A 19,204-nucleotide genomic window follows, 5' to 3' on the forward strand; every position below is an offset into this window, starting at 1 on the left:
CGGGCATATTCACAATCAATTAAAGAATGCATGACATCCTCATTAAAAATACCACACATATGACAAGCCGGATTCACATCAACCCTTTTTTCACGGAGAGTAGTAGTGGTAGGCAATATATTGCTAATTGCTCTCCATAAAAAGGTCTTCCACCTAGGTGGGACATTCAATTTCCATAGTGCTGACCATTTAACAAAACCCGTGTTGTTTGATATTTCTCCCACTAGGCATCTATACCCACTCTTAATAGAATAGGTTCCATTTGGTTCCCTATACCAATACCAAGTATCCTCATAATTTGGGCAAACTGGGACCCTAAAAATACGATTAACCCATCATGCGGATCAAAAATATCATTTAGTATGGATATGTCCCATGCTTGGGTATCCTGATCAATCAAATCTGCCATTTTTGATCCATGTAGTTGTGGGAGCATAATAGTTTGTATTTTGAAATCCAAATCCAGTAACCAAGGGTGTTCCCAAATCAACGTTGTCTCACCATCACCAATTCTCCTCCTTATTCCACCACATACTAACTCGTGAGCCGCCATAATACTCCTCCAACAATAACTAGGGTTATTTCCTATACATGCATTTAGAAAATTAGTTTTGGGATAGTATTTTGCCTTGTACACACAGGCAGCAAGTGAATCCGGTTTAGTAAGGAAACGCCATGCCTGCTTCCCCAACATTGCAACATTGAAAGCCTTAAAATCCTTAATCCCCAATCCCCCAGCTGTTTTTTGACTTACTAAGGCGGTCCCAAGCCATCCAATGAATTCCTCCACCCCCTGCGCCCCTCTTACCCCAATAGTACATATTCATCATTCTTTGTATAGCCAAGCAAACAGACTCTGTTAGCAAGAAAACACTCATAGAAAAATTAGGCATTGATTAGGCTACCGTTTTCAATATAATTTCTTTACCTACCTGAGATAACAATTTTTTACTCCATGACCCAATTCTTTGCTTTATTTTCTCTTCAATATACTCAAGTACACATTTCTTATTTCTTCCAATAAAAGAGAGGAGTCTCAAGTACTTTCCAAAATTCTCCGCCTGCGTTACGCTCAAACACGCCATAACCTCTTCCCTATCCTCCACCACAGTATGATCTTGATTGTTGAGTTTCAGTTATCTCTTATCTATATCAGTTTGAGTTTGAGTATTGCATAATGAGCTATGTTTATAGATATCTGTTTATAGCATGAGAATGTGATAAAGTTGTGTATTTTGAGAAAATCATGCTTATATGAAGTATAGGTTGCAAGCATATAGAGTTGTTTATAAGTATCTATTGAGGTTGTTGGCTAAGTGTTGTAAATGGTTATATTCATACTTGAGACTACGTGTGAATGCCAAATGTTTTCCAAACCTATATCTATAGTACTTTATAGGGTTGAGTGGTTTTATACTTAGTATTAATTTGCTAACGGGTTTATTTTTCCTACTTGTTTTTATAACCCCTTTCAGGTGGGCCCAGTGTTTGAGAGCCCACGTGGTAGTTAGTGCGTAGTTCGAGGTGGTAGATGCTAGAGTAGTTTCCTACCTTAGTTAAGATGTTGTTAGTTGATGTTTAAACTGATCTTTTGCGGTGCGTGGACGCCAGTGTTTGTTTCCCAAGTTTATGATGTTAGTAGAGCTTGACTCTAGTTGGTTAATTGTTTTTGTAGCCTGTGCAATCATCGTGAGTGGTGGTTGCAACAGTAGCACCCTTAGTGATCTCTTGAATAGTTTTAAGACTTTTAGTTATTTAAACCTTGCTTATACCTTGTTTAAGTTTAATTATTTGGGATTTAGATTTTAGAGCATCTACATCAGAGAAAAAATAGAGGGGAATTCACTACTTTTGAGGTCAAAATGTCATGGTGGCAGAGAGAGAATCAAGAGAGAGAAGGGGTGGGGAGCATATGCAAATGTTGGATATTACTCTGACCAAGAAAAAGAATTAATGATGGAGGAGAGAGAACCAATAGAGAAATGACATGTTTATTTTATATATATATATATATATATATATATATATATATATATATATATATATATATATTATAAAATCAGTTTTGATTTTCTTTCCCCTCTCCTCCCACATTATTCTCTTTCCTACTCACTCTTACATTCTCCCCCTAATATCTCCAACTGATAAGGATGCTCTTAGAAAAAGAGGGTGTTACTATCTTCCTTACCGGCTACGACTATTCTTTTTTTTTTTAATTGTTAATTATTATTATTATTTTAATTAATTTATAATAAATAATATTTTTAACAAAAAATAAAATAAAATAAGAACACGTGTCAACACTGTATGCATTTAACCTGATAAACAAGTCAATTTGGACTTAATTGAATAATTTTACCGATTTAAAAGACTTAAATGAAGCTTTTTTTACTTAGGGGACCCAATTGCACTATCCACTTGACTTAGGGGGTCAATTTGACACTTTTTCCTTTGATTTTTACAATTTTTGAAGAAAAATTACAACATAAAATCTTACATTACTCTCACATATTACATTTGAGTAGTTATATTAACTAGTAATTCACCCGTGCGATGCACGGGAAAAATATTATGTTATTATAAATATAAATAAAAAATAGAAAAACTAAAATATTTTAAATTATTTAATATAATAATATTTTTGAGGTCAAGTATTTATTATTTTTATAGAATACAAAATTACAATTAAAATTATAATTATAATTTTGTATGGTTAATATAATCTCTAATTATGTGCATATTCAAATAAACTTATAGAGAGAATTTACATAATTACATTGATTTGTTTTTAATTGTATTTCATCTATATTATAATTTTCACAATACGAATAATAACTAAGATAATTACATTTGGAAAGCAAATTTTAAATTTTGTATGTGTAAATTTAAACTCTAATTGAATACATTTTTTATATGATTATATAATATATAACTGTTTTATTTTTCAAAAATATATTTTTTATATGATTATATAATATATAGCTATTTTATTTTTTAAATGTTGTGCTTTTTTTTTTAATAATAAAAGATGTTGTGACATTAATTATAACATTAATTATTTCCCAAACCATATAGCTTTATTATATAAAGGATTATTTATAATCACAAACCAAATAATAAAATGAATATTTCCATTTTTTTTAGTAAAATTATTAAATTCAATCCAATTTCAATTATTTTTTACCAACCAATCCGGATTCATCTACCATACATCCCTATAGCAAACCAAGCAAGAATTTGGGAAATCCTATTTTTCGTTAGAAGTCCCTTGTGGAAGTGTGGAACCAGTGTTAACGGTTTAGCTCCTTTTTGACCGGGCAGCCAGATCCGAAACCCTACCATTTTCCGACCACCCCTCCATTGTTTGCGTCTCCGTTTCTCCGCAGGTGACATCTCTATCTTTCTGATTCTCATAAATTTCTCTTCCACTCTTGGTGTTTTGACTAAATTAGTTCACGTAAACAGCAAAATTACTTCTCTTTTGTACTTAGAGCTGTGGTAATTATGTGGAAACTTCTACCTGATTTTTAAACGTGAAATGCTTTCCTAAAAAAGGTTTTCATTTGTGCGTGTTTTGGTTTGCTACTGGAAAATGTATTCGATGTGCTTAAAAATTGTTTTCTCTGTAGTGAAAAACTGCATACAATTTTATTTTTAATTTTAAAATCACTTATTGTAGGTAAAAATTGAGGTTCGAGTGATTTTTTTCCCCTAGTAATCCATTATGAGTTCAGGAGTCAAACAAATTTGGATTTTGTTTGTAAGTTCTGTTTGCTTTTTGCTATTTTAGGATAATCTTTGCCTTATACCTTACACATTTCTTTAACCAAATGTAGAATGTAGATTTAGTCTCTGAAATTAATGGTGTATGCATGTGCTGACCTTCCATGGGATCATCTAATGATAGGGTTGAAGTGGTAATGCGTCCTGATGTCTAGTCAGTTGCTCTCTTGCAGGATAGAAAAATAAATATAAAATGCTGGTCAAAGGTAGGAAAGTTGCTGGCAAGGGGGAGACAGTGGCTGCACATTATGCTTTTGGCCAGTTTGAAGATGATGTGATCATAAAGCACAGACTTCTAACTCGCACAACAACCACTAGGGGTGAACCGCCACTAAAGAAACTTCAAAAGAAGTTCACTGCTTTTGCTGTGGAGGTAGAGAAGGAAGCTGATAACTTTGGTGACTGTGAAAGACTTTCCAAGGCTTTCTTGCAGGAGCTAAACACTTTCGAGATTCCACTCCTAAAAAGCAAAGCAGTCATTGATTCAAATGTTAGGGAGAAGGAGAATTTCAATGACCTGAACAGTGAAATTAACAGGCAGATTTTACAGGCCCAAGCTGATATAGAAGATCTGAAGAAACAACTTGAAGAGAGCAAGATAGAGAGGCAGCACAAAGAGGAGTGTGAGGCAATTAGGAAGTTGATCGCAATGCAGCCACCCAGATCAGAAACCCAAAAAGTTATCACAGATCTAGAGAAGGAGATTGCAAATTTAGAGGCAGAGAACACTGCTAGTTCAAGAACATTGGAGCTGCGCAAAAAGCAGTTTGCTCTTTTGTTACATGTGGTATGTATCACCAAGTGCAAATGGAATTTACATTAGTTTTACATTGTGCTTTTGGTGCTTGAAGTAGACATTGATAGTTGAAGTTACACGAAGATGACCAACAAAGGGTGATTAGATAAGGGCTAAAGTACACTCTTGTCATTGCTTTTCTCTATTAAATGGGTGATATCAAATCTTACTGTTCAGAAACTTCTAAGGTTTTAGGTTACGACTTTATATTTATTCATTGCTCATACACCATTCTATGACTAGAAATGATCTAGGAAAAAAACCATTTAGAAAACATAAAGCTGCTAGTGAAAATTACTTGTCAGAAGTGATTCATTTGTTTGATAAAAAGATTTGCCACTCTTGTTCCTTTCCTCTATTAAATGGGTTATTTTCAATTCTAATTTTCAAAACTTCTAAAAGTTTCAGCTTACAAGTTTTGATTAATTCATTGTCCATAAACCATTCTGTGGCTAGAAATGAACTAGGAAGATTGTTGATAAATTATCTTACACAAGAACTGAAAACTACTCGTCAGAAGTTGTTAGGGTAAAGGGAAAATGACTATTGGTACACCTTCCAATAGAAATATAGCAAGCTAACACTTGAAATGATCATAAGAATAATATTGTAGGAATTTTTTGCCATAAAAAATAAGAGGAGAAAAGGCAAAATTATGTAGTTCCTTTTTCTGGTTGTTTTTAAGAAGTGGGGAGGTCAAAGTTGAATTACTCTGTGGATTTCACAGAGGTTCAAGATTTATGGGCTTCTGAGTCCTATTAGCATATCTGGTATTGCATAATACTATTTACCAAAGATAGGATTCTGTTGACTCCATATTGTTCCATACATGATGAATGTACTCTAAGTAGCAAGCTTTATATATGTCTTAGAAATTCTGATTGTTATTATTTTAGAGGAAATAATTTAATAACCATTAGATTTTCAACTCTTGATAGACTCTTAACTAATAAACTATTCTCTTGTTTGAGTAATTATTTTTATGTCCCTTCAAAGCAATAAAATTAGTGCCTACAAATCCTTTTATTTATGTCTCCATCCAGTAGGTGAAATTTCTTTCTTCTGATAATTAGATTTATGCTTTGATAATGGCTAAACCATTTTTCCTTCAGGTTGATGAGCTGCAAAACACAATCGAGGAAGAGCAAAGGAGTTTGGTTGAGGAGATGAGGGCAGCAATGGATGATCATAAGAATGGGGTGGAGGATACTGGTGCAGTTCCAGAAGCAATGGCTGTAGATTAAGGAGTAAGGTGCAACAAAAGCTTCATAGCATAAGTATGCAGGTACAACCATAGTAGAATTCCACAAATTGTGGCAATAATATTTAAATACTTTTTTGAAAAAAAAAAAAGGAGTTAGCGGTCTTGGTCCCTTTCCCCCCTTTGTTGATATGCAAATGTTTTACTGGTTGATCTGAAAAGGGGAGCACTGAATATCCATCTTTGAGCTAGAAAATGTATCTAAAGGTATTTAGCGAGAGCTGAAGACTGAATTTCTTATATTTTCCCGATGACATTCAGGGAAACAAAGTAGTTTGAAAGGCGTCATTGGATTCAAAGACTGTGGTGCTAGACCCATGGTATTTACATGCTGTGTGATGTCTGTAATAGCACACTTGATGCACTGTTTGATTTCTATAAAACCGATTTATGGCCACATTTTCCTTCCATTTATATTTGTGAGAACTATCTGTTGAGCTTGCTTTAATTTTTATGGGGACGTGGTACAATCTCTTATAATTCCAGCTTGTTTCAGGTCCCATACAAACTAGATTTTCCATGGGTATTCCTGGTGATTTGGGATCATTATATGAAGTGGCCACCCCTCATCATTTGGCCTTTTGCCATTAAACCATGACATGATACATACCAGTGTTTTTTTAATTGGTTGTGTGATTAAATGATCAAGTACGAATGTACAATACAAGAAATTTAGCATATATAACCGCATAAATCTGGTTGCATGTAGAATGTGTTTGGTGAGCAATTTTCAGGTATGAGGGAGCACATGACAGCTACTCTTATTCCATCATCAGTCATTTTCTTATGTTTCTAGATGTTTTAGCTGTCTTTACACATTCACATCAAATATCTACTCTCCAACCTGTAGATAGTGTCACTGTAGATGTTTTCTGCATAAAGTGTAAACATTCTTTGCCTATGCATCTCAATTTACCGAATATGGTTTCATTGGTGCAGTTGGCATAAAAGGGAGCGCAAACCTTCTCCAAAGATGCAATTGTGGCGTCTACCTGCGGCGCATAACTAGCTCTTGAATGCTGCTTTTGCTAGAAAATGACTGTTGAGAATAGTTGCTCTTCACAATGAGTTTGTAAACCTGTGGTATACTTTTGTCTCTAAACGAATGATAGAATGAGTTGTCACTAGAAATGTGTTGTTTTTAAGTATGTAGGGACCCAACCTTTGAAGTTCCTCAGCTGCATCTTCTACATCTTTGGTTCTCATGGTAGCATTGCGATGTACCCATTCTCTCCTCTTTCAGTGTAATTGCATTCAGCTTAAAAAGGACCAAATAAAGTCTTTAAATTATTTAGAAAAGTTTAGTTCATTCTTGATCTGAAAAAAGCTTCATATGAATAAGATATTTGGCATCTGTTTAGAAAGAAATGTTTTAGGGGAAGTCATGTAAGAGTCCTTTTTTTTTTGAATTTGGGTGTTTATATGATTCTTTTAAAAATTAAGAGTAATTTTTATTTCAAAAAAAAAGAAAGAAAGAGTAATTGATTTTTTTAAATATATAGTCTGACTGCTTATTTAACATTTTGTCCTTTTTCTCTTTTAATGATATAATTTTTCCTTTATATTTTTAATTTAGAATGCTTGACATACATGAGGATTACAATACCGGATAAATACTGATAATAATTAAAAGAAATGACAATGGATTGATCGGTGGTTTGGGTTTTGATTGACTTTATTAGTATCATTTTGTGAAAGAGAAGTTGAAGAATGAATGAAGTGATATGCATGAATGATCTATTATTTATAGTAAAATGCTTGTAGGGATATGCATGAACAATCCAATATTTATAGGTAGATTCTTGTAGGTTTCCTACAAGAATTTCTTTGACAAAGAAATTATGTTTGCTTATAGATTCTTGTGAATTTATTAGGTCAAATGATGATATTTTTTACAAGAATTTTTTAAGCAAAATGATGATATTCCTTACAAGAATTTTTTAGATAAAATAATAATATTCTCTATCAATGTTATATATCATCACGCTACTTCTATCAATTCCATTACTCTTTCTTACACATCTCATTAGTCATTGTATGTCAATGAATAAGGGGAACTCAATGAATGATTATAATTAGGGATGTCAATCTTAGTCCGAACATGATGGGCTGGCCTGATAAAATCGAAACTGACAGGGTTATGGGAGTAGTTATGCTGTGCATCCGTATGCACCATGCATGGTGCATACGGATGCAAAAACGATGTCATTTTATTAAAAACGCGCGTCTCCCCTTAAAAAAAAATTCAGGTTCGATTCCCAGTAACAGCATTATGTTGTTCATTCATTCTGAAATTTTAGTTCATAGATTATGGAATTTTAGTTCATAGATTATGGAATTTTAGTTCATTGATTCTAGAATTATAGTTCATCAATTCTGGAATTGTAGTTCATCGATTATGAAATTTTAGTTCATAGATTTTGGAATTTTAGTTCATTCATTCTGGAATTTTTAGTTCATAGATTAGATTCTGAAATTTTAGTTCATCGATTATGGAATTATAGTTCATCGATTCTGAAATTTTAGTTCTTATGTTGTTGCTGGGAATCGAACCTGAATTTTTTTTTAAGGGGAGATGCGCGTTTTTAATAAAACGACGTCGTTTTTGCATCCGTATGCACAACATAATTTGCCGGGTTATGGCTAGAACGGGGTATAGCTCAATAAAAACACTAGTCCGATGAGCCCGAAACTGATAAGCCCAATGCCCGACAGGGCTAGCCTAAAATTTAATGGGCTAGCCCGATAACTTGAAACTATTGCTTTTGCAAATTTGTGAGTATGATATGTTTTTTTCGATTTTACAAGTACATTAAACGATATCAATGTGTTGACAGCTCCCAAGTCCTCCATGGAAGGTAAAGCACCTCAAATAAACTTCTTTGTTAATAGTAATCATTATAATTTGGGTTATTGCTTGGCATATATAATATATCCAAGTTGGACAATCTTTGTGAAGTAAATCTCATTACCTCAAAGTGTAAAACGCAAATTATTTGCAAAAAAAAAAAAGAAAAGAAAAAAAAAAGTGCAAGGAAAGAAGAGCATTTGGAGTACTCCAAGCATGATTTGCATGGGGTGCAAGGAAACACTTTAACAAATTATGAGAGTATGTATAATCATTCACAATATGATTGCAAAGAATGAACTAAATTTATATGCGGGTGATTTTGATTATATAAATAAAAATGAAAATTTTAATGTATCAACGCTTCAAAATACACAAGGCCACTTCATTCAATGAAGAGTATATTTGAAATCATGCTAACTATGCAAGGATTCATAATAGACCAACAAACCATTGGCTAAGTTTGACTTTTGGTAAGAGCTGTCCTTTGCCGACTAGGATCGCAAGACACAGATTTCACCTACAACGCACTTTCAGATATCGGTGAATTTCTGTTGTTCAGAAGATGATATTCAGTTTTCAAATATAACATCTGAATCTCCTTTCTGTTACAGCAACAAGTTCAAATATGCATCTGATGAAATATAGCCTAAACAATCTCTTCAACTCTTCAATTTGCCAATTCACTTTGTAACAGTGCAGTAGGGAACTGAGAAGTGAAGAAATGAGGGTTGCAGATGGATGGTCACACATCCATTCATGCATGAGCAAAGTTCTCGAGTATTTCGGAAAGGATGACGAACGCTGAACCTCCAAGCACGAGCGATAGTGTCAGCCTTCCCCAGGGAACTAAAGACGGTAATCTCGGAGATTTCGACGATTCTGCATATCTATCAGACCAGGACATTGCAGCAGGCAAGAGTCCAAACAGTACCAAAACTACAAAACCACAACAATAAAACAATAATTAGAGAAGTGTTAGGATCAAACGCTTACCACTACGCCAAAAGCTATCGTTGTGAAATAAACCGCCATCACATTTTCGAGAGGCAGATCCCCCTAGCCACCAATTGATGGATCCCAGCAGACTACCACATGTCAGTCTTAACTGCACAGTTCTGATACCACTTGTTAGGATCAAACGTTTACTACAACACCAAAAGCTATAGCTCACAGCGAAGGCGCAACTTTATTTCCTTATAGACTGCCATCACATTTTCGAGAGGCAGATCCCCCTAGCCACCAAGTGATGGATCCCAGCAGACCAGCACCTGCCAGTCTTAACTGCACAGTTCTGATACCACTTGTTAGGATCAAACACTTACTACAACGCCAAAAGCTATAGCTCACAGCAAAGGCGCAACTTTATTTCCTTACAGACTTCCATCACATTTTCGAGAGGCAGGGTGTTGGACTTGGCCCACCTGCCTTCGCCCAACAATCTCCCTAGCCACCAATCGATGGACTTAGCCCTTCACCGGCCTCCACTCAACAAGAAGATTTAGTGTGCTTCACATAAGGCATGCCCTTACCTCCATATGTCCCGGCAAAATCCAATGCCTTGAAGAAGATCTCTGGATCCAACAACGATAGTATCAATGGAGGAACCACAGTAAGCAGGTACGGCAGTGTGTTTTGGCCCGAGGGGAGTTTCAGCACTGTAAACCGACAAGTAAGCAGTAAGTTACTAGTAGATCTATGATGAATATTGCAGGTCATCAGTGAAGTAATGCACTCACAGTCCGCAAGGAAGTCCGAGAGGCCCAAGATAAATCCAATGTAAGAAGTAGCGATTGCAAAAAGTGAGAAGACATCAACTATTGGCTGCAAATCATCACATTCAAACAAAAAGAAGCCACTTTAGTGATCTTTACGTAAATTTACCAAAAACTTGACTGTGATCATGGCATATAATCACGAAGCCTAACAAATTCAAAACATAAATAATTAAATAAAAATCAAGAAGACGAGAAAGCAAGAAGCCAAAGAAAAATATATTAAGCAATGGTGAATCAAATTCCAGACCCCAACTCCATTTGCAGATCGCAACTGCTGCAGTGGGTCAACAATCTTGTCCAAGCCTGTTTCGGGAGCACCAATTGTTCCAAGAATAACACCGTTCCAAACAAGAAAGAGAGCAAGCGGGATAGCAGTTCCCAGAATAATTGCACTCCTGCAGGGCTATAAAAGTAAGTGATGTTCCCGACAAAGGCAATTATAATTTCTAAATTAATACTGGGTATAATTTATAAACAGATTATGAGAAAAGAAAATCAGCAAAATGCTACAAATTCCATAACAAAGAGAAAAGGTGATCATTGGATTTATCACCTTACTTTTGACAGGTCTCCTTCGAGATTCGTACAGAGAACAGGGACTACATTCTGAAACCAACAAGTAGGTAATTGATTACACATGAAAACGGGCCGGGGATAAACTGTAACAAAATGTCCACTTCCTTAGTTTAGCTTTCTCACCTGATAAACAAAGGAAAGCGCTATTATGGGTATGCTTTGAGGTGCAGCTTCAAAGTTAGCTTTCAGAAGAGCCTCCCAGTGCAAGTCTCCACTAGCAACAACCTAAGGGATATCACAGCCAATCAAATTTCTCTCTATACCATCGGGGGAATGTTCTGTGCATCAATTAATAAAAGATGAACTATTGTCTCATGTATTACTGTTCATCTATAAGAACCCTCTTGTAAATATCTGGTATGTAATAACTAATAACAAGCAAAATTTTGGATTTGATTTACATGTAATAAAACATTCACAACATTCACTATGCCAATGACCTTGTGGTCTAGTGGCACGGCTCTCCCATATGGGAGGTCATGTGTTCGAGCCTCAGTGGGGGCGATATTGACTCTTTGTGCTTCAGTAGGTTGAGAAAGTAGTTATGAACAGATACTACATTGTAACAGAGTCAATAGTACTCAAAAACATTCACTCTGCATATGTTCCCAAAAAAAAAAAAGTGTCCAAAATTATATGAGGAATTTTGTCAATCAAATATTGGAATTACCACAAGAGCTGTGAAGGAGGCAATGATTCCAAGGACTAGGGCACCATTAACTGCTCCAATGATTCTCTGGCTAATAAGAAATTGAAATAGCAAGTTACTTTACATCAATATCCATTTTTAACTCTTAATGCAACTGAAACCAGACAATAACTTCTTAAAAAGACATAATAGTAAAGATTTCATATTAAACTCACACTAATGCTTAGCAATGTTTTCTAAAAATGGTGCCCTAATATCGGGAGGGTGAAGACAGAAAGAAATTAACATTAATAACAAGTCCCCATCCTGACAACATAGAAACAAAAGAGGAAGCAATAACCGCATATAGTTCAAATTTCTCCTTCATTAATCATAGGGAAGAACATAGTGTGATAATTTAGAGCCTTCTCTTAGTGCTATTCTTTAAGAGGCATTTTTTCTCTACATGGATAGCTTAAGAGGCTATTATTCTAGATCTTCTCAAGATATTATTGACCAAATTTGAGGAGAAAAATCAAGAAGGTCACAGATACAAAGAGGAAATGGAACCAAATTCACCAAACCTTCCAAATAAGCAAAGGCCTCCCAGAAGCAGTGAAAACAGTGTTGCAGTTTCCCATCTGCAATGATAATGCTGCCCATCAACACCTAACAAAAATATGAAAGTACTTACGTCTTACGGTATTGTACTATTAAAGAGTTATTGGTAATAACAAACAAAGAGTATAAATGGATAACAAGTTATAGAGTTGTTATGATTTAGAAAATCAGGGCAAGAAATCAAGAGATTGATTCTAAAATATCTTTGCCATTTGAATTGATTTGTTTCCTTTATAAATATCGAATAATTGTGGTAAGGAGCTTTGATATCTATAAAGAAAATAAATCAATTCAAATAGCAAAGATATTTTAGAATCAATTAATCTCCTGATTTTCTGAATCATTACAATAGTAAATGATTGTGAGATGAAAGTGTTTGTGAGACTACTTTTTTCTTTTCAAGAGAAGACAACTTTGGCACGAGCAATTTGACAGAAAGCTCAGTGCAGCATATGAATCCATTGATGCATAATTTCAGACTCGTATACAATGGAAATATTACAAGTACAACAAGACCACACATTATCTTCTCATAACTATGAAAGAAAACTGGGCGTACAATGGAATGCCAAGGAAGCTTGTTAATATATCTGAAGATCGAGCCACGTAAGCAACAAGAAGAGCATAATGAATGAAAATGTATGACCAGCTGCAATAATATAAACAACAATGCAAATCATGTCAAAAATTAGTTAGTCAGATACTCAGATGCTGCTAATAAAGGACTATAACATCTGATCTTATTGTATAAGAAACTACAATAGTATGATGGAAACTTCATATCTAATAGGACATTTGCACCAGCCAAACAGTGTCAATGCAACCTAGAATTTAAGAGGCATTTAATACATGGTAGTTTTTGGCTCAAATTAATATTGATGCGCAGGGAAAGATCGGGAAACAAGAGGTGATTAGTCATCTTTTCCCTTTTGGGAGGTTGTGGGTTCGAGCCTCAGTGGAGGCAGTATTGACTCTTTGTGCTTGTTGAGAAAGTAGTTATGAACAGATACTGCATTGTAACAGAGTCAACAGTACTCAAAAAAGGGTTTCAACAACATACCAAGCAATTTGAACTCCTGTATTACCAAGGGTTCTCCTGGCCATTGACACCTGAAATCATCAAGAGCGAGTATGTTTGTAAGTACACATTTATAAGATATCGACTACTGATAAAAGAAATATGTAAATCCAATTTCAGATTAAGAAAAATGGGGTGGATTCAATAATACTTGAGCTAACACATGCACATTCTTAATTCTCAACTCATGAAGCTTAATAGTAATTTTATCTTTAAAATACTTGAAGATTGCTGCTGCACAGTATATCACATAAAAATTGTTATTGGAAATTTTTATTTTACTGAAATTGACTTTCATTATTATTTATAGATAGATACTGAGGAGGTAGCATTGAGCTGAAACATAAACTTCATTTTTCAAGGTAAATTACCAAGGACACACCACCAGAACCCAGCTCACACATAGTGTTCACATTCACTTCAGCAATTAGTAGCCCAGTTATGACCTGCACAATTTCAGATTTCAAAGCATAATTTCTAAAATGCAAAGAAAGCAGAACAATACGTGAGTTCAGGAGGGATAAGAGCAGAAAAGAAATGCGTTTAAAAAAAATAATCGGGAACCTTGTCAAGATTCTGACAAATTATGAGTAAAATTAAATTAACCAGGCACCCCTTGAATTTTAAAGAATCTTCTTTTTTATTAAGGAAACATTTATAACAAGAAGAATGACAAATATATAGCAGAGGACAAGTTGAGGAACTGGAGACTCATTTACCATAAAAATCCAACAGCCAATGCAGGTCACTGCAGAGGCAAGAAACCCAGATTCTTGTGTCACTGCAGGAATTGCAAGTATCCCTGCACCTATCTTTTCATGAAGAATTCATTGGAATGGAAGTATTCAGTGCATATCTCAAAGAACAGTAAAAACCATATTCCAGAAATGAGATAATAATATCCAACAACAACAATTATAACATACTGTGGTGCCAGCAACAAGAAAAATGGCACTGCTAAGGCTTCCTACATCAAAGTAAGAGGAAAATCATTATAAAGAATGCAAAAAATAATGAGTTAATACTATTCGAGGTCCTCCGAGTATAGTGGTTTTGCACGTTTAGTCCTAAACTTTCAAATTGACCATCTAATCCTTCGACTTTTAAATTTAACCTCCAAGTGAACCACCTATGGTCCTTCAACTATTAAATTTTAACCACTCATGATCCTATCAAGAGGACCACGACTGGTTAAATTTCAAAACTTGAAGGACATGAATGGTTAAATTTAAAAGTCAAAGGACGGTCAATTTGAATGTTTAGGGCTAAACATCATAAAATAACTATACTCCGAGTGTGTATTAACTCAAAAAATAATATAAAAAACTTTGCATAATACTAGTGATTACCTGGTTCTCTCTTCAAAGTAGCTTGATTGAGGTTAGAAAACAACCTCTCAAATTCATACACTTGTTCATCTTCCTGTTGTCCAGAGGATGCTGACGACGGTTTTCCAGATAATGACTTGAAAGCATCAAGACGGCGTCGTCCATCAGATGAAATCCAAGTTGGCAGCATTAAAGAATGGTTCTTGGAATTCCAATTGGAAGTAAATTTATGAAATGGGTTTGCTGCATTGCTTCTGTGATTGTGAAGTGCAGCCTTGGGACGACAAAGGAATTTTGCAGAAGAGGATAAAGATGAGGCTGCCATTATCATACTGCTCTGCTATGTTTCTTGCGTGTATTGGGTCTTCAATTCTTCTGGGTTGCGATGTCTGCTTGTGGGTGAAATTGAACGACCAAGAAAACTAAGATATCTGTAGGGTCACATAATACTCTTTTCAGTTGGTTTGGTTATCTGCAAAATATTTAAAAATAAATGGAATTGAAATTTCATGAAAAATAAATTTTTTAAAAAATGATTTCATTATTTAGTAAGTAAAAAGAAATTGTTGTGAATATAAATTTTATTATTTGATTAGATTTAGAAAAGTAAAGAATAATAAATATAAAAATTAATATGTTCTTTAAAAGATCAATAAATAAATAGATACGTATGTAATTAAGAAATTGTTATAAAGATAAAAAATGGTCCATTATTTTTTTTCAAGTCTTACAGAAAATACCCTTTTATACAATTTTATTTTTCTCAACTTTGAAGAATTCATTTTCAATGAAAAATGAATTTCATGAACCAAATAACATAAAACTATATTTTCCTTAACTTTTAAAAAATATTTTTTCAACTAATCAAACACCTCCTTAAATACATGAAGGGTTGATCTTTTTGCCGCGACAGAGCATTTGGGAGGATGTAAATCGTGGTGAGACTCGATCCCTGGTTATTCTTCCAAAATTTCACCTCTATGATCAGTTGAGCTACCCATGCGGGCCCTTTTTTATTCTTTTTTTTTTTTAAGGAAACCACTTAGCGGTATATTAATGAATCAAATCAACAATAGAGACAGGGGAACAGAGTTCCAAAACAACGAGCCAGCCTGTGCATAGGCAGCTGAAGCAAGAGTATGAGCATGTAAATTTAAAGATCTAGAGCCTAGATTAATAGAACAGTATGTAAACGTAGCCCTAAAAGCCCTATAGTGATCAATGGGAATCCCAACGTAAGACAAAATAGGCGAGTGAGCGGACAATAGACTTCCTCGCAACTAGGAGCAATTAGTGAACATGTTAATAGATAAAACATTCTGATTGTTGAGCCACGAGATCACCTCCTTGTAAGCTACCAATTCGGCCATGAGAGGAGATAAGCAATTCGGTAAGGGACCATTGCATGCAGCCAGGAATCTCCCGTCGTGAGCTAAGAGGACTGCCTCAAAAGACGCCTTACCCGTCACTGGTAGGAAGCTTGCGTCGAAGTAGCAGTGCAGATGGGGAGAAGCAGCCACTGAAGCAACAACCTGTGCTAGTGTCGAGCTCCGACCATGGACCTGCTTCCAGTTCTGGACAACACTGAGCGCTTGCTCTCCAGTTCACACACGGCGTCGGCAGTATCGCATCCCACACCGCACGGTTTTGCGCGTGCCAAAGGTGATACAGCACTGCTACAACAAATTCAACATAACAAAATTATGTAGTTGATCTACTACATGAATCTTATTGAATGATATTAACCACAAAAAATTAAATTTGACTATTGGTGAAAGCTGTCTATTCAGGGCCGGGCCTACCATTTTATAGGCCCGGGGCAAGAAAAAAAAAACGGGCCCCAATTAACAAGTTTTTAACAATTTTATAGCGACAATAATAATAATGAAAAAAATTCTAGGTGCTTTCCTTAATGCAAAATAATAAATAATCGTATAAGTGCCTTCATAAATAAATAATTATTATAGTTTATAAAAATGAATAAATAATTTAAAATCGAGTCAACTTATAAACAATAGCATTGTTATTATAATAAATAATAAATTAATTATTATTAAAAATTTATAAAACAATAATTACAAACATATGTGAAGCTAAAAATCTTTTTTTTTTTTTACTAGGAGCAAGAAATTAAAATATTTCAAAACGCAATAAAAAAATTCAAAAAGATATGAAACGTAATTATCTAGATAAAATAGTTTGAATATAAAGCATATTTTAAAACACATATCTTCTATATTTATATGATTCTTATAAATACTTTTTCTTTTAACTAGATAAATTTCAAACTTTTTTAGAATAATTTGAATACAACGAGACATGATAGAAACTTCTATATTACATTGATTAGATATTCATAAAAAGGTGCGGAGTAAATTATCTTTTAATTTTTTTCATAATTCAATCTCAAAATATATCATATAACCCCCTCCGTCCTATTTTTATGTGTCTTGTTTGGTTAGCATGGGTTGATTGAAGTTTTTTTAATTCAATTTTTCATAATATGTTTAGTATAAGTATGTTGGAAAAATAGCATCAAAATGATATTTTGAGTGATTATTTTGTGGTACAAATATATGTGGGATCCACTCCCGATTTGGGTCGGGTCAATGTGGATTCGGGTTCTTCGTAGTGAGACGAAGAATTTGATATAATGTACGCTCAAAATGAGTAATAGGTGAATGAGAAATTAATTCTCAAAGTGGACCTATTTGAGAGAAGTCAAAAACTTAAGATGCTAATTAAAAATTAGCATTTCAGTATCTTTCGTTACATTGCACGAAAGTTTGTGTTAAGCTTAAATGTGGTGATGATTAAGCTTGAAAGGTTTAATTAGTGAATTGGACGAAACTTGAAGAATGATTAAGCTAAGCTTGATATCTTACTTTCGTCCTATGCTCTCATGCATTGGACGAAAGTTGAAGGATGATTAAGCTAAGCTTGAAGGCTTAGCTTAATATCTTATACTTTCGTGCTATGCTCTCATGCATGGACGAAAGTTGTGCTTAAGCTTTGGATTCCAAAGCAGCTCAATTCGTGTTGTGGATTCGTGCTGTACCGTTTCGGTGCTTGCGGATCACTCGGGTGTGGTTTTCGGTCCCAATTCGTTAAATTTTCGGGTTTGTACGAACTTCTCGGTCACTCAGATATTTTGAACCAGGTTGTTATGGTCGATACGAATTAATCGGATATTAAGTTCGTGACCGTTGATATTATTTCGATAATAAGTACGACCGTTTCAAACGTTATAATTCAATTTTTAAATTGAATTTATGTTGGTTAATGTGTCATAATAATGCTATTAAGTACCAACCTCCTATATAAGAGTGTAGTGGGAGTAGAGGCCTTTGAACTATATAGTGAGAGACAACAAGTGAGGGAAGAACACGAGAGTACACAACACACAAAGATAAGCACTTTTTCTTCTCAAAAACTCTGCTCCTACTCCTTTCTTGCTATTGTGTTTTGCCCGTGCTCTAGTTCGCCGGGTTCGTTCGTTTGGGTGCTCAAACGTCGAACCGTTGTATGTTTTATCATGGGAAACTTAGGCCACAACGCTCCTAGCACTTTTGGGAGGTGGCAAATAAGGTTTTAAGGAAAGACATGCACTTTGCCTAACTCGTACGAATCTTTCTTCCTTCTCCTTCTTTCTTGTTTTGGATTATGCTCTAAGCAAAAATCCGTTCTTTCTTGTTGTTTTGGAATTATAATCTGAGGATTATTAGTTTCAATTTTGGTTAATATATATTGGTATATCTTTTTCGTAGATATATATGTATATATAACCTTTGGATCCGTTTATATATATTTGTGTGTATATATATATTTCGAGTATATATCCAATAATATTTTATATATATTTCGTGTGTATATATATAAATATTATTTTACGGATATTAAATCGATTGTGGTTCATTATCTCCAACAAAGTATATATAAATTTAAAAATTTAGAAACTGCATTAAAAATTTAATATAAAAATTTATATATTTAATATAAAATTTTTTCATATTATGTTTAGTATAAATTTATGAAAATTTATATATTTAAAAACTACCTTTAAAATATAACTCTGTATTAAACATATAAAATCAATAAAAATTATTTTTTAAGTTGAGGAATTCTAAAATGTAAAGGGAAGGATTGGATCACCGGCCTTTGATTAAATGAGATTAAAATTCAAATGTCTTACCAGCCAAACTAATTCACCTTACTATAAAATATATGTATATAAATTACTTATACTCAATACATATATACTATGTATAAGAGATAGGATGGGGCCCTCCCCCAAGCATGGGTCCTGGGCAAGGGCCCAGCCTGCCCTTGCTCCAGGGCCGGCCCTGTGTCTATTAGTTTTGTTAGTTTAAATATGCTAATTATAGACGATTTAGATTAGTTTAACTTAAATTGATCTTTTAGAAGTTAGGATTACAAGGATCACGGATAATGCAACTCCAAGTATCAATAGTGAGTTTCCCGCAAATCAAAAGTAAATGATGTAAGA

General features: G+C 34.3%; 2 protein-coding genes across 4 annotated transcripts; one reads left to right on the forward strand and one right to left on the reverse strand.

Annotated features, from left to right (window-relative positions):
- The first annotated feature begins 3,206 nt into the window (after nt 1-3,206).
- On the forward strand, nt 3,207-7,077 carry LOC109193136 (THO complex subunit 7A-like). 3 transcript variants are annotated; one of them, XM_019343966.1, is made up of 4 exons: nt 3,207-3,386; nt 3,943-4,570; nt 5,692-5,864; nt 6,780-7,077. In XM_019343966.1, exons 2-3 carry the CDS (start codon nt 3,977-3,979, stop codon nt 5,821-5,823), a joined length of 726 nt encoding a protein of 241 aa, XP_019199511.1. In that variant the 5' UTR covers nt 3,207-3,386; nt 3,943-3,976; the 3' UTR covers nt 5,824-5,864; nt 6,780-7,077. The 3 variants fall into 3 exon arrangements, with proteins under 3 accessions (XP_019199511.1, XP_019199512.1, XP_019199510.1); XM_019343967.1 differs by having other exon boundaries at nt 3,957-4,570; nt 5,692-5,851; nt 6,779-7,077; XM_019343965.1 differs by having other exon boundaries at nt 3,208-3,386; nt 3,957-4,570.
- Nucleotides 7,078-9,117: 2,040 nt separating this feature from the next.
- Nucleotides 9,118-15,130, reverse strand: LOC109193135 (tyrosine-specific transport protein-like). Its single transcript, XM_019343964.1, has 14 exons — nt 14,719-15,130; nt 14,296-14,336; nt 14,089-14,181; nt 13,741-13,815; nt 13,352-13,401; nt 12,851-12,940; nt 12,255-12,311; nt 11,713-11,782; nt 11,166-11,267; nt 11,020-11,072; nt 10,714-10,861; nt 10,428-10,512; nt 10,221-10,346; nt 9,118-9,627 (listed from the first exon to the last, which is right to left on the reverse strand). The coding sequence occupies exons 1-14, from the start codon at nt 15,026-15,028 to the stop codon at nt 9,446-9,448; spliced, it is 1,482 nt and encodes a 493-aa protein (XP_019199509.1). The 5' UTR covers nt 15,029-15,130; the 3' UTR covers nt 9,118-9,445.
- Between the last annotated feature and the right edge of the window lie 4,074 nt (nt 15,131-19,204).

Source organism: Ipomoea nil, unplaced genomic scaffold (assembly GCF_001879475.1).
Source record: "Ipomoea nil cultivar Tokyo-kokei standard unplaced genomic scaffold, Asagao_1.1 scaffold1834, whole genome shotgun sequence".
NCBI classification, from domain to species: domain Eukaryota; kingdom Viridiplantae; phylum Streptophyta; class Magnoliopsida; order Solanales; family Convolvulaceae; genus Ipomoea; species Ipomoea nil.

Excerpts from the sequence above, each read along its gene's own strand:
- LOC109193136 (XM_019343966.1), top strand. The coding sequence starts at position 3,977 with ATGCTGGTCAAAGGTAGGAAAGTTGCTGGCAAGGGGGAGACAGTGGCT. Across the intron at positions 4,571-5,691 it reads TTGCTCTTTTGTTACATGTG|GTTGATGAGCTGCAAAACAC; the intron begins GTATGTATCACC and ends TTTTTCCTTCAG.
- LOC109193135 (XM_019343964.1), bottom strand. The coding sequence starts at position 15,028 with ATGATAATGGCAGCCTCATCTTTATCCTCTTCTGCAAAATTCCTTTGT. Across the intron at positions 14,182-14,295 it reads TTCTTGTTGCTGGCACCACA|ATAGGTGCAGGGATACTTGC; the intron begins GTATGTTATAAT and ends CTTCATGAAAAG. Across the intron at positions 11,783-12,254 it reads GGCCTTTGCTTATTTGGAAG|CCAGAGAATCATTGGAGCAG; the intron begins GTTTGGTGAATT and ends ATTTCTTATTAG.